General features: G+C 42.5%; 1 protein-coding gene across 2 annotated transcripts in view; it reads left to right on the plus strand.

The window, feature by feature from the left end:
* Positions 1 to 13,181, plus strand: part of LOC145357109 (bridge-like lipid transfer protein family member 3A) — a 157,733-nt gene that overhangs the window by 60,097 nt on the left and 84,455 nt on the right. For both annotated transcript variants that reach the window (XR_013889254.1, XM_080210239.1), the window contains exons 4-5: positions 803 to 894; positions 10,609 to 10,798. Coding sequence is in view for 1 of the 2 variants with exons in the window: in XM_080210239.1 (XP_080066365.1) it covers positions 803 to 894; positions 10,609 to 10,798 (282 nt within the window). In the remaining variant the exon portion in view is untranslated. The remainder of the gene's footprint in view (positions 1 to 802; positions 895 to 10,608; positions 10,799 to 13,181) is intronic.

Genomic DNA, 13,181 nt, shown 5'->3' on the forward strand with positions numbered 1-13,181 from the left:
ACGACTTTGCCTTCATGAATCCATGCTGCGTCAGTTTGATTGAACCATTCTTTTCCAGCTGTCCTGCTACTTTTTCTTTAATGATGGATTCCAGCATTTTCCCAACTATGGACATTAAGCTAACCGACCTGACGTTGCCCGCCTTTTGTCTACCTCCTTTTTTAAACAGTGGCGTAACATTAGCTGTTTTCCAATCAGCTGGCACCTCCCCAGAGTCCAGCAGATTTTGATAAATTACAACTAACGCATCTGCTATTACTTCTGCCATTTGTTTTAGTACCCTGGGATGCGTTCCATCCAGGCCTGGGAACTTGTCTACCTTTAGTCCCAGTAGCTTACCAAGCACTACCTCTTTAGTCATAATAATCATTTTAAGGGCTCAGGAGGGCTCATTGCTATGTAAATAGATCATGTATTAAGCAATTATGTAAAGAAATATTCCCCCAGAATGCTAGACAGAGGATTATCTTGATTCTTCTGAAAAATTCAGATAGTGTGTACCCGAGTTTCAAGAATAAATTTTGTTATTTGGATTTTGCTTTGGAGGGGGTGAAAAAATAGTGCAATGAAATATTCCTACAGTTGGAGTGTCCGAGCTAGGAGCTTCTGTTACATGAAATCAATAAACCAAAAAAGGTCACAATTGACTCCTGCCTGTATACTGCATATCAAAACATGAGTGGAGATTCACATGGAGTCTTAACTTAAGAAATTATTCTTGTAGACTTTGAGAGTAAGTGCTGTAATTGTCATTCACTTACAATGTAACATCTTCAAGCATATTTTTCACTTCTCTTCCTAGTTCCTTGATAAAGTTGAGGTGGAAATGAGGACTTGTGAAGAACCTCGACCTCCAAATGGACCTTCTCCAATTGCCATTACAGCAGGTCAAAGGTCAGTATGTTATTGTCATTTACTGCTGAGTAACAGGAAATTCACGAGACTGTGAACTTGTCGAGAGATTTGGACATTTAGGGGAAATCGCCCTGGTTTACTGTCAGGCATGCTGAAGAATAGATCACATGACCTGTCACATGATCCTCTTCATGAGCTCTAAATTTAAAGTTTAAGTCGCAATATAATGTTGGGAATGTCAAAATTGTAATGAGCTATTGTAAACATTCATGTGAAAAATAAGCGTGAGGCAAAAGAGTGCAAGGACAGCAGCTAGTGTGGTGAATCATCTTCCTAATGTAATTATCCTCATTTTAGAGAACATGTTTGAGAGAAATTCAAGATCAATAGACTGGAAGGGAGATTTGCATTGCACTTCATTACATTTCAAAAAGCTCAGAGCATTTAATATACTGGGAAAGATTTGCATATTACATCACTGCATTTCAAATACCTCGGAGCATTTCGCATACAGCAAATTATTTCAAGTCTGCAGTTATTATATGAATGCAAACACAAAGACATGCTGTGCCCAGTGAGCTATCATCAAGAACAATGAGATGAGTCATCAGTTACTCCAGATTATTGCATCACTTTTTTGTTAGCTCAGAACACTTCATTCCTTTAAAGTAGTGCATCCCTAATTTTCACTCAAGCTGTCTAACATCTCAACAGGAACATGGTAAATCTGACAAGGAAACACTTCCTCACTTCTGCCAAGACTTTTCAATCCTGTGCCTTCGGATCTAAATGTGCTATCGGCTGAGTTAACATAGAACACTACAGCACAAACAGGCCCTTCGGCCCACGAGTTGCGCCGATCACATCAACACCTACCAATCTATAGACCTATCTGTAACCCCCCCAATCCCATAAAACCCCATATACTCATCCAGAAGTCTTTTAAAAGACCCCAGCGAGTTCGCCTCCACCACCACTGACGGCAGCCGATTCCATTCACTCACCACCCTCTGAGTGAAAAACTTACCCCTAACATCACTTCTGTACTTGCCTCCCCGCACCTTCAACCTGTGTCCTCTCGTAGCGACCATTTCAACCCGGGGAAATAGCCTCTGAGAATCCACCCTATCTATTCCTCTCAACATTTTATAAACTTCTATCAGGTCGCCTCTCAACCTTCGTCTCTCCAGGGAAAAGAGACCCAGCTCCCTCAACCTAACTTCATAAGGCATGCCTCCCAGTCCAGGCAACATCCTTGTAAATCTCCTCTGTACCCTTTCAATAGCTTCTACGTCTTTCCTATAGTGAGGCGACCAGAACTGCGCACAGTACTCCAAATGAGGCCTGACAAGGGTCTTATAAAGTTGCAACATTACCTCCCGACTCCTAAACTCAATCCCTCGATTAATGAAGGCCAGTACACCATACGCCTTCTTGACCACCTCTTCCACCTGCGAGGCCAATTTAAGAGTCCTGTGGACCCGGACCCCAAGATCCTTCTGCTCTTCAACACTACTAAGACTCCTGCCCTTGATAGTGTACTCGTTCATCCCGTTGGTTCTGCCAAAATGGACGACTACGCATTTATCCGCGTTGAAGTCCATCTGCCACTTCTCCGCCCAGTCCTTCATCCTATTTATGTCCTGCTGCAACTTTTGACATCCTTCCAGACCATCCACAACACCACCGACCTTTGTGTCATCAGCGAACTTACCCATCCCTCCACTTCCTCATCCAGGTCATTTATGAAAATGACAAACAGCAAGGGTCCTAGAACAGATCCCTGGGGCACTCCACTGGTGACTGACCTCCATTCAGAAAAAGACCTATCCACAACCACTCTCTGCCTTCTGCAGGCAAGCCAGTTCTGGATCCACAAGGCCAAAGGCCCTTGGATCCCATGCCCTCTCACCTTCTCAAGAAGTCTTGCATGGGGGACCTTATCAAACGCCTTGCTGAAGTCCATGTACACCACGTCCACGGCACTTCCTTCATCAATGTGTTCAGTCACATTATCGAAGAACTCAACGAGGCTCGTAAGGCACGACCTGCCCTTGACAAATCCATGCTGACTATTCCTGATCACGTCAAACCTCTCCAAATGCTCGTAAATCTTGTCCCTCAGAAGCCTCTCCATCAGCTTACCAACCACTGAGGTCAGACTCACCGGTCGGTAATTTCCCGGGCTATCTCTGTTCCCTTTCTTGAAAATAGGGACTACATCTGCAATCCTTCAATCTTCCGGAACCTCTCCCGTCACCATTGACGACGCAAAGATCATCGCCAGGGGCTCTGCAATCACTTCCCTCGCCTCCCACAGTATTCTGGGGTACATCCCATCTGGTCCCGGCGACTTATCTATCTTGATAGAATTCAAAAGATCTAACACATCCTCCACCTTAATATCCACAAACTCAATCTTTTCCATCTGCTGCAAATCCGTAGCAAAATCTCCCAGATCAGCTTCCACCGTGAATACTGAGGCAAAGTACTCATTAAGCACCTCTGCCATTTCTTCTGGTTCCACACAGACCTTTCCCCCTTCACCTTTTATAGGTCCTATCCCTTCTCTTCTCATCCTTTTACCTTTCACATACTTATAGAAGGCCTTGGGATTCTCCTTAATCTTACCCGCCAAGGTCTTCTCATGACCCCTTCTGGCTCTCCTAATTTCCCTTTTAAGCTCCTTTCTACAGTCCTTATACTCCTCAAGATCCTTAACCTCTCCTAGTTCCCTGAACCTTTTGTACACCTTCCCTTTCCTCCTGACTAGGTTCAACACAGCCTTCGTGCACCACGGTTCCCGCGACCTACCAAAACCCCCTTGTCTCATCGGAACGTTGTCATGCATAGCTCCAGACAAACATTCCTTGAATATCCGCCACCTTCCTTCGGTACTTTTCCCTAAGAACACCTCCTTCCAGTTTATTTGGCCAAGTAACTTCCTGACTTCTTCGTATCTCCCCTTACTCCAGACAAACACCTTCCTAGCCTGCCTGATCCTATCTCGTTCCAATGCAATTGTGAAGGAGATAGAATTATGGTCACCATTCCCAAGATGCTCTCCTACCGAGAGATCCATCACCTGCCCTGGTTCATTCGCCAGTACCAGGTCAAGTACAGCCTCTCCCCTCGTAGGCTTATCCACATACTGTGTCAGGAAACCTTCCTGAACACACCTAACAAACTCCTCCCCATCCAAACCCCTTACCCTAGGGATATTCCAGTCGATGTTTGGGAAATTGAAGTCTCCCATCACGACAACTCTGTTATTAATACATCTCTCCAGAATCTGTTTCCCTATCTGCACTTCAACTTCCCTGTCACTATTGGGCGGCCTATAGAATACACCCAGCAAAGTTTTCGACCCTTTGCTGTTCGTAACTTCCACCCACAGAGACTCTGTAGACAGTCCCTCCACGGCATCCTCCTTCTCTGCAGCCATGACACTGTCCCTGATCAACAGTGCCACTCCACCACCTCTTCTGCCATCCTCCCTGTCCTTCCTGAAGCATCTGAAACCTGGCACCTGAAGTACCCAGTCCTGTCCCTGAGACATCCAAGTCTCCGTAATGGCCACCACGTCACAATCCCAAGCAGCAATCCACGCCCTAAGCTCATCTACCTTATTCACTACACTCCTTGCATTAAAATATATACGCTTCAGCCCCTCAGTCTGGGCATTTCCCTTCTCCACCCCCTGTCTAACCTCCCTCCCATTCTGCCTGCAGTCCTCCCCTACCTGGGAGCGAACCTCCTCCGTCCCAGTTTCCCCATCCCAATTCCCTCCCCCCATCCTTTCTAGTTTAAAGTCCCCCCCGGTAGCTGCAAGAACAGTATTTGCTGATCAAAAAATAAATTCTAAGAAAATATAACTGTATAACTGGAAACTTTACAGCTTATTTTGCAGCAAAGGGAAAAAAAATCGTGGATACCCAGCTTAGTATAATAGTTGAGTTTGTAAGTGCAAGGCATGGAGTGAAACTGCAGAGTTGGAAATTTGATCCTTGATTTGTGTCAAATTATGTAATCGCAGCCAGAGTATAAATAGACGCACTTGAATCGGCCACCCCATCTCTTTGGGGAGATGAGAAGTGCCGAACGTGTATTCAGAAAAGCCTGAACTGCGTTAGAGATGGGATTAGACTTCGTATTGATACCCTGCCTCTCAATGAGTAGTCTGCCGAGATTCAAGATAAAGATTCAAATATAAGTTGATGCCCAGAGAATCGTACCTAAGTGATAATTGCTAGCTTTTGAACAGGAGAATTTTTTTAAAAAATCACAAGCAGTCTGATTTTTGTAAACTTGTGTATAATATAATTTTTGTTGAGAGACATTGCAAAATCTGTTATTTTTAATGGAAAAACCTTGTATTTCACTGCAGTTGAGGTAAATGAGTGAATTAGCCTTATTAAAGATTACTGGTTTTGTACTTGATCCCAGCCCTAAAGAAGTATGTAGTATGACCTGCACCTCTGGCTTGGGTGTGGCTGTTAGAAGAAATGTGCTACAACATTATGTTCTCCGTTCTATATTTGCATACAATCTTCCCCAAAGGTCCAGTATTCTAGTATGCTAAGGAAGGGAGTGTCAACAGACCAATGTTTGACTTAAACCATTACATTGCAGAACAAGGTTACAAGATGGAAGGAAGCCATTCATCCCATCATGTTTGCATTGGCTCTCTGTGCATTTAACTTGGTGCCGTTCTCCTGCCTGTAACCCTTCCCATTTTTGCTCTTCACATGGCATTCAAAAGGGAATTTCATTTGAACATGCATGAATTTGATTACTGTTAGAACAGTCTTAAACAGGCTTGCTATATATCTCTGACTCACCCCACACACACACACACACGCATTTGGTTTGCATACCAGATATGAACAAATGGGCCTAACTGAATAATAAAGAAGTGATTAAACAGCTCAGTAGGAGTTTGGTTTTGCTTTGTTATTCCATGCTGTGAACAGCAAGAATATTATTCATCTTAAGATTAGTAACAAAAACATGCAAGTCATCCTCCGTACTGTGGTGAAACTTCTGAGCAGAACAGCCAAAGTTGACTGCTCAGCTATGTTTTCCCTTCCCATCCACAAGCACTGTGTTCTCTCTCTCTTGAGAGCAGGATCTTCCAAATATCAACAGATCTTTGACCATATACATTAATTGCAGAATTAGACCTCTCACTTGAGGGTTGATTTGATTGAATAAAACATTTCCAAGTAAGTTCCTTAGAAATAAGAATGTCCTTTTGCCCCAGAAACCTGCCTTTTGGAACTGCATAAAGCCTCTGCCTGTTTTCATTGGTCTCGCGGAGATCTGTTTCGGAATTTGATTTATGACATACTGGAATGGAGTCGCGGGAGAGGGTGGGTTGTTTTCATTTCCCAGCTGAAAAAGCCACACTACTTCAAATAGCTGTTTTTGATTTTAACATTTCCATCCTTTCCCCATATAAAATGTATCAGCTATTTGCTGTCATTTTGGCTAAGTTGCCAAAAACATTGGAATTGCGACAGCTTCAATAATTAGCCCCTTAAGCGGAATCATTTTCTCTTTTGTTGTGCAAAAAGAAAGTTCAAAATCTGGAATTTCACCCAGACTGTCCCTTTAAAAACACTGCTGCAACCTGTCTCCCTTCTTAAAAACTAATAATTATGGTAGACGAATCTCTGAAAGGCAAGCATTTGAAGTAATCAACATGCTGAGACCCTCAATGTTCTGGTCTTGTAACGAGTATTAGGTATTACAATTACTGTAATTATACCTGACTTCAGTTATTCCATGACTTGTGAACTCGTCGCCACATTGATTATGGGGTTTCCTCCATAATTAAAGGCAACAATGAGCTTCACCTAAATTTCAAAAGTGATTCCCAGATTTAGAATAAGATGGGAATTTTGAAATGTAGAGGCAGACAATTATCTTAACTAAAATTATTTGTGCATTGTCTTCATGAGTGAGAAGGTCGGGAAGGGTATGGTCACAAAAGTAAAAACCCACAGGATCCATAGCAACATGGTAAATTGATTCCAAAATTGACAGGTGGGATGCAAGGGTGATTTTTTGCCATTGGAAAGCTATGGGGTTCTGCACAGGGCAACCAACTCTTAGGAATGAGGGAAAATTAAGGCATCCTTTGACATGTGGGGGTGGCATATTGGATGAGGCAATGGGTTTGCTTCTTTGCAAATTATGTGAGTGGGATGTGGGAAGGTGTGAGCTTGTCCAGACTGCACTGGTCGGGTGCAGGGTGCTGAGTTGCCCAGACGGTGGGGCAGGCCACTTGGAGTGAATACTGTGCATGCCACGTGTGTGGGAATCAATTATTTAAAATATGGGACAAAGGCCGTTTCAGTAGCAAACAACCCAAGAAACAGGGCAACTGCCTCAAATGCCATGGAATCCAGGATGGTTGACCACCCTGGTTGCACAGGGCTCAATACTCCCTCTCTTGCTTCTTGTGATATCTATCACTGATTTGAACCTGAATACAGGAAGCATGATTTAAATTGGTCAATTATATTGTTTGATTGTATGGTTGGTAATGAAGAAAACTGTAGACTGCAGGGAAATGTTAGTCGACCAATCTGGTTGATGGAATAAGGCAAATGGAGTTCAATCCAGGCATGAAAAAAATAGTGTATTTGGACAAGTCTAACATGGTAAACAGTACACAATAATGGGAGGATACTGAAGTGAGGAGGACAGAGGGATCTTGGAGTGCATGACCACAGGTACCTGAAAGTGCTGGACAAAAAGATGAAATGATGACGAAAGCTTTGATGAGATTTAGAATATCAGAGTTCACTGGTTACGTTGGAACATTCCAAAACACAGTTTAAGGCCACAGCTGGAGTATGCCGTGCAGTTCTGGTCATCACACTAAAAGAAGAATGTGATTGCATTCAGGAAGGTCTAGAAAAGCTGGAGAATTTTAATTATGAGGAAAGATTGGATAGGCTGTGGTTAATGGAGACTGAGGGAAATGTAATTGAACATAGAAGGAATGCAAATAAAATGGTTTGAAAATCTGAACTTAGGAGGTACGTATTTGAGCTGATATGTAGAAGGTTTAGAGAAATTTCAAGGGGGGATTTTTTTTACTCAGAACTAATTGCCTGAAAGAATGGTCAGGCAGGATCCCATAATATTAAAAAGTAGTTGGATATTAAACTGAAGTGCTGTAATCTGTAAGGCTATGGAAGAAATTGGAAAGTGGGATTGTGAGTATGAATCAGCCAGTACTGACACAATGGGCTGAATATTGCCCGCCTCCTGTGATGTGAATTGATGGTTCTATTATCCAATACTTCTGGCAATGATAACATATTATAAAACTCAATTTCATAATATTAGTGAATTGCTACTGCGCCTAAATAGGAACCATATCTCTTTCTAACACTCTTATGTTCAATAAACTTGTATCTGTATTGATATTGTTCCAAAAATCCTTGATACTTGGACTATTTTACAATCATTTCAGAATTGCTAATAACAGCCAACAATGGAACCTATTTTCATCATAAGAACATAAGAAATAGGAGCAGGAGTAGGCCTTCGAGCCTGCCCCGCCATTCAATAAGATCATGGCTGATCTGTCGTGGCTCAGTTCCACATTCCCGCCCTCTCCCCATAACCCTTAATCCCCTCTCTTATCAAAAACCCATCAACCCGTGTCTTAAAAATATTTAGTGAGGTAGCCTCCACCACTTCAACGGGCAGAGAATTCCAGAGATTCGCCACCCTTTGAGTGAAGAAGTTCTTCCTCAACTCCGTTCTAAACCGCACCCCGCACCCCCCCCCCCCCCCTTGATCTTGAGGCTGTGCCCCCTAGTCCTACTGTCCTTTCTGAGCGGGAAGAGTCTCTCCACCTCTATCCTATCCATCCCATTCATCATCTTATATGTCTCAATGAGATCTCCCCTCATTCTTCTAAACTCTAACGAGTACAAGCCTAGTTTATTCAGCCTCTCCTCATAGCTCAACCCCCTCAACTCCAGCATCAGCCTAGTAAACCTCCTCTGCACTCCCTCCAAGGCCAAAATATCCTTGCGTAAGTACAGTGCCCAAAACTGCACACAGTACTCCAGCTGCGGCCTCACCAATGCCCTATACAGCCGCAGCAAGACCTCCCTACTTTTATATTCAATCCCCCTCGCTATGAAGGCCAGCATCCCATTCGCCTTCCTGACCACCTGCTGCACCTGCAAGCTGGGTTTTTGCGACTCATGCACAAGGATCCCGAGGTCCCTCTGCACCGTCACCTGCTGCAGTTTTTCGCCACGTAAGTAATAATCCTTCCTACCATTATTCCTACCAAAGTGGACCACCTCACACTTGCCAACATTAAATTCCATTCGCCAGTTCCTGGCCCATTCGCCCAGCCTATCTAGATCCTTCTGTAGACTCTCCACACCCTTCGCACAATTTGCCGTTCCACCAATCTTGGTGTCATCAGCAAATTTCGACACCATACACTCGGTTCCCTCCTCCAGATCATCTATAGAAATGGTAAATAGCTGAGGCCCCAGCACCGACCCCTGGGGCACTCCACTAGTCACCAACCGCCAATCCAAATAGCACCCATTGACCCCCACTCTCTGCCTCCTATTTGACAGCCAATCCTCTATCCAGGCTAACACCCTACCCCCAACTCCATGCCCCCGACCTTCTGTAATAACCTCTTGTGAGGCACCTTGTCAAATGCCTATAGATTGTCTTTACCCTGATATGATTTAATTGCTTCCATTATGTGTGATGTTTTTCTTCTCAATGAACATCAAATTGGAAGATCTTGACTTTGCTTAGTAAAAGATTGCTTTTCTATTGCGTGTTTTCCAATGTTCTGTAAGTGTTCCTTAAACTTGTCAAGTTGTTATAACAATGAGCATTTTTTTCACCCCCAACTCTGTTTTTAGTGTACTTTGTCCCAAGAGTCCTCATGAAATTTCAAATTGGACCAGCAACTGCAATGGAAATACAGCCAGTTTTGTCAGTAGTTAGAACCCAGTGTAATTGTCACATTGCTGTGCATTTCATCTTGTTATGTTAATCCACCGCCAATTATTACATCGCTGCCAAGCCTACCACAAACAATTCCCTTGTTTTCTCCACAAGCAAAAACATGTGAATACTCAAATCTAAATAAAATCAGAAAATTTTTGAAATGTTCAGCAGGTCTGGGAATGTGTGAAGACAGACAGACAGTTAACATTTTGGGTTGAAAATTCAAAATTATTCTGGCAAAGGGTCAGCGATCTGAAATGCTAATTCTATTTCTCTCACCACAGCTCTCGTCCTGTTGCTTATTTCCAGCATTTTCTGCTTCTGCTTATTTATCCATAGTCTCTCTCGCTGTTTTCTTTTCAATTTTATCCTTGTACATTTCCTTTCCTTGCCTTTCTCAACATTTGTGGACTACAATTGAGAAACCTCCCCCATTTGCTTGATTTTTTTTAAGCTCTTGAAACAGGCGACAGGTGATCTTTGCAAAGTTCATGAACACATATATCTGTACTTGTTAAATTGACAAGTTAAACCATATCACTCGCTATAAAATCAGGAGTATAAGCTGCACTTGAGAGCGATTTTCAAGTCTGTGAATCTACAAGTGCCTTTTGAAGGCATACTCTGAAGCACATAATGCTTCTCAATTCTTTTGTATGTGCGTATAAAATCGGATTAATGAATTCATTAAGTTGCATCATTCAGCTACATGGTACTAAAATATTTGTTCTTGGTCTCCAGTGAATACGGCTTTGCTGAAAAGGTGGTAGAAGGAATGTCCATTGTGGTGAATTCCATTATAGTTAAAATTGAAGCAAAAGCATTCAATACTTCGTTTGAGCTGTGGCAACTCCAAGGTTATAGTGTGAATCCCAAGTGGCAGCAAAGTGATCTCCGATTCACAAGAATTACAGATCCAGAGCGAGGCGAGGTAAGAGTTCATAGCACTTAAAGTATCAATTTCCAGCTATTGACATAACTCTACTTGGTCGATGCAATGGTTTGAACTTGACCACTAAAGTGGTGTGATCTCCATTGGTGGCACTGGCTGTTATAAGCAGACTAAACCTACCTCTTCCCCTGAGGAAGTCTACTGAATGGGCACTACAAAGATTCCATTAGGACCTTGCTGTATATAATGGCTGTAGTTTTAATCACAGCAAAACTGGAAGCCGATGTTGCTGATCTGTTGTACTGGTAGAATGCGCAGCATTTTTCAAGTTAAATGATTTGCAATCTTTAAGCTTTCTCATGAAAAATCCCTTTGTTAAAATATTCCAAAACATGATTCATGCATGCTCCCTACTTAGATTAAACTTCCTGGTGTGCAAGCCAAATTATTGAGTAGTTTAACAATTGTGTGTGAGAACAGGAAGGAACATCTTCTCCAAATGTAGAATTTAATGGAAATAAAACAAGCTGCCAGGTAACCAGTGGTAGAATTGCCATGGTACACAATACTTAATGTATTCCTATCCCTGAGAAAGTTGAATTACATTTGTGGTGGAAATGTAAACTCTTCTCAAAGCACAAGAGTACAGTCACAGCTCATGATTGAACTGTAGAAATATGTTGTTGTTTCAACGTTTGTGCTGCTTCAAAATAATTGACTCCTCAACTCAATGTGCTTGCAACATTGGACTGAGGAACTATACTGTGAGGATAAGCTTCATGTAAAAGAAACCTATAAAGAAAAATATATCCTAACTAAAAGCAAATTCCTGCTAGAATCTGAAACCAAAACAGAAAATGCTGTAAATCTCAGCAAGTCTGGCAGCATGTGTAAAGAGAGAAAAGAGCTGATGTTTCAAGTCCAGATGACCCTTTGTTAAAGCTAAAAGGCATAGTGGGAGATATTTATACCGCAAGGTGAGAGAATGAAAGATGAGTCAGAGCCACAAAAACATGGGGTAAGACTGCTCATGGCAGTCTGTAGAGCAAGTAGAAGGTGTGAATGGCCAAACGGCAGAGAAGCTGGAATCAGAGGGTAAGCCGTGACGGATGAAGATGTGGGGGGAAATGGGTGGGAGAGAGGTAAAATTGAGAAGAAAGGGGGAGAAAAGGCAATCAAGCATATCCTGATAATTATTTTTTATCAGCAGCCCATCATAAAGATAAAATGAAGTGGCTGAGAAAGTTTGACACCCATGTACATTCTGCACAGCTTATTTAATCATTAACTGAATCATTCTTCAATGCCTTTGTTCACATTCATGTCTTTATTCTCATTTTAAATGGTATTTATTATAAACCGCATGCTTGGTAACTAATCTCATTTCCACTGTTAAGTGAGCCAAAAACTCTTAGAATGCTGGGAAATCAAACAATTTTCTGTATTAGCAGCATCTAAGATTTAATAGCTGGGGAAGTTGTGTAGCCCACAACTGCGGTTTGTTGTCCAGTAAAATTCCTTTCAGCATTTGAAGCATCAAATCAGACTTAATTAAGAATACTGTTTTTCAGTTTGAGGCACAGCTGTTAACACTGCTGCCTCTCAGAGCCACGCACCTGGGTTTGATTTCTGGTTTGGGTCATTATCTGCGCAGAGTCTGCACGTTCTCCCCTTATCAGCATGTGTTTGCTCTGGGTGCTCTGATTTCCTCCTACAGTCCGAAAGACATGCTGGTTAGGTGCATTGGCCATGCTAAATTCTCCAAGTGTACCCGAACAGACGCCGGAGCGTGGCAACGAGGTGATTTTCACAGTAACTTCATTGCAGCATTAAGATGAGCCTACCTGTGACACTAATAAATAAACTTTAAAATTTAAATTTTAAAATTTAGTATTATATTCCACAGTAACAATACCAGAACTAGAGGGCACAGCCTCAAAATAAGGTGGGGGGGCAGTTTAGAACAGAGTTGAGGAGGAACTTCTTCTCCCAGAGGGTGGTAAATCTCTGGAATTCTCTGCCTATTGAAGTGGTGGAGGCTACCTCGTTGAATATGTTTAAGTCACGGGTCGATAGATTGCTGATTGATAAGGGAATTAAGGGTGATGGGGACCAAGCAGGCAAGTGGAACTGATCCACTTCAGATCAGCCATGATCTTATTGAATGGCAGGGCAGGCTTGAAGGGCTAGATGGCCCACTCCTGTTCCCATTTCTTATGTTCTTAACAGTGAAGAAAATTATCTCCGATTGCAACGGGATCTTGATCAATTGGGCCAATGGGCTGACGAATGGCAGATGGAATTTAATATAGACAAATGCAAAGTGATGCATTTTGGTAGATTGAACCAGGGCAGGACTTACTCAGTTAATGGTAGGGCGTTGGGGAGAGTTACAGAACAAGGAGATGTAGGGGTACATGTT

Source organism: Carcharhinus amblyrhynchos, chromosome 22 (genome assembly GCF_965287045.1).
Source record: "Carcharhinus amblyrhynchos chromosome 22, sCarAmb.v2.hapA, whole genome shotgun sequence".
NCBI classification, from domain to species: Eukaryota; Metazoa; Chordata; class Chondrichthyes; order Carcharhiniformes; family Carcharhinidae; genus Carcharhinus; species Carcharhinus amblyrhynchos.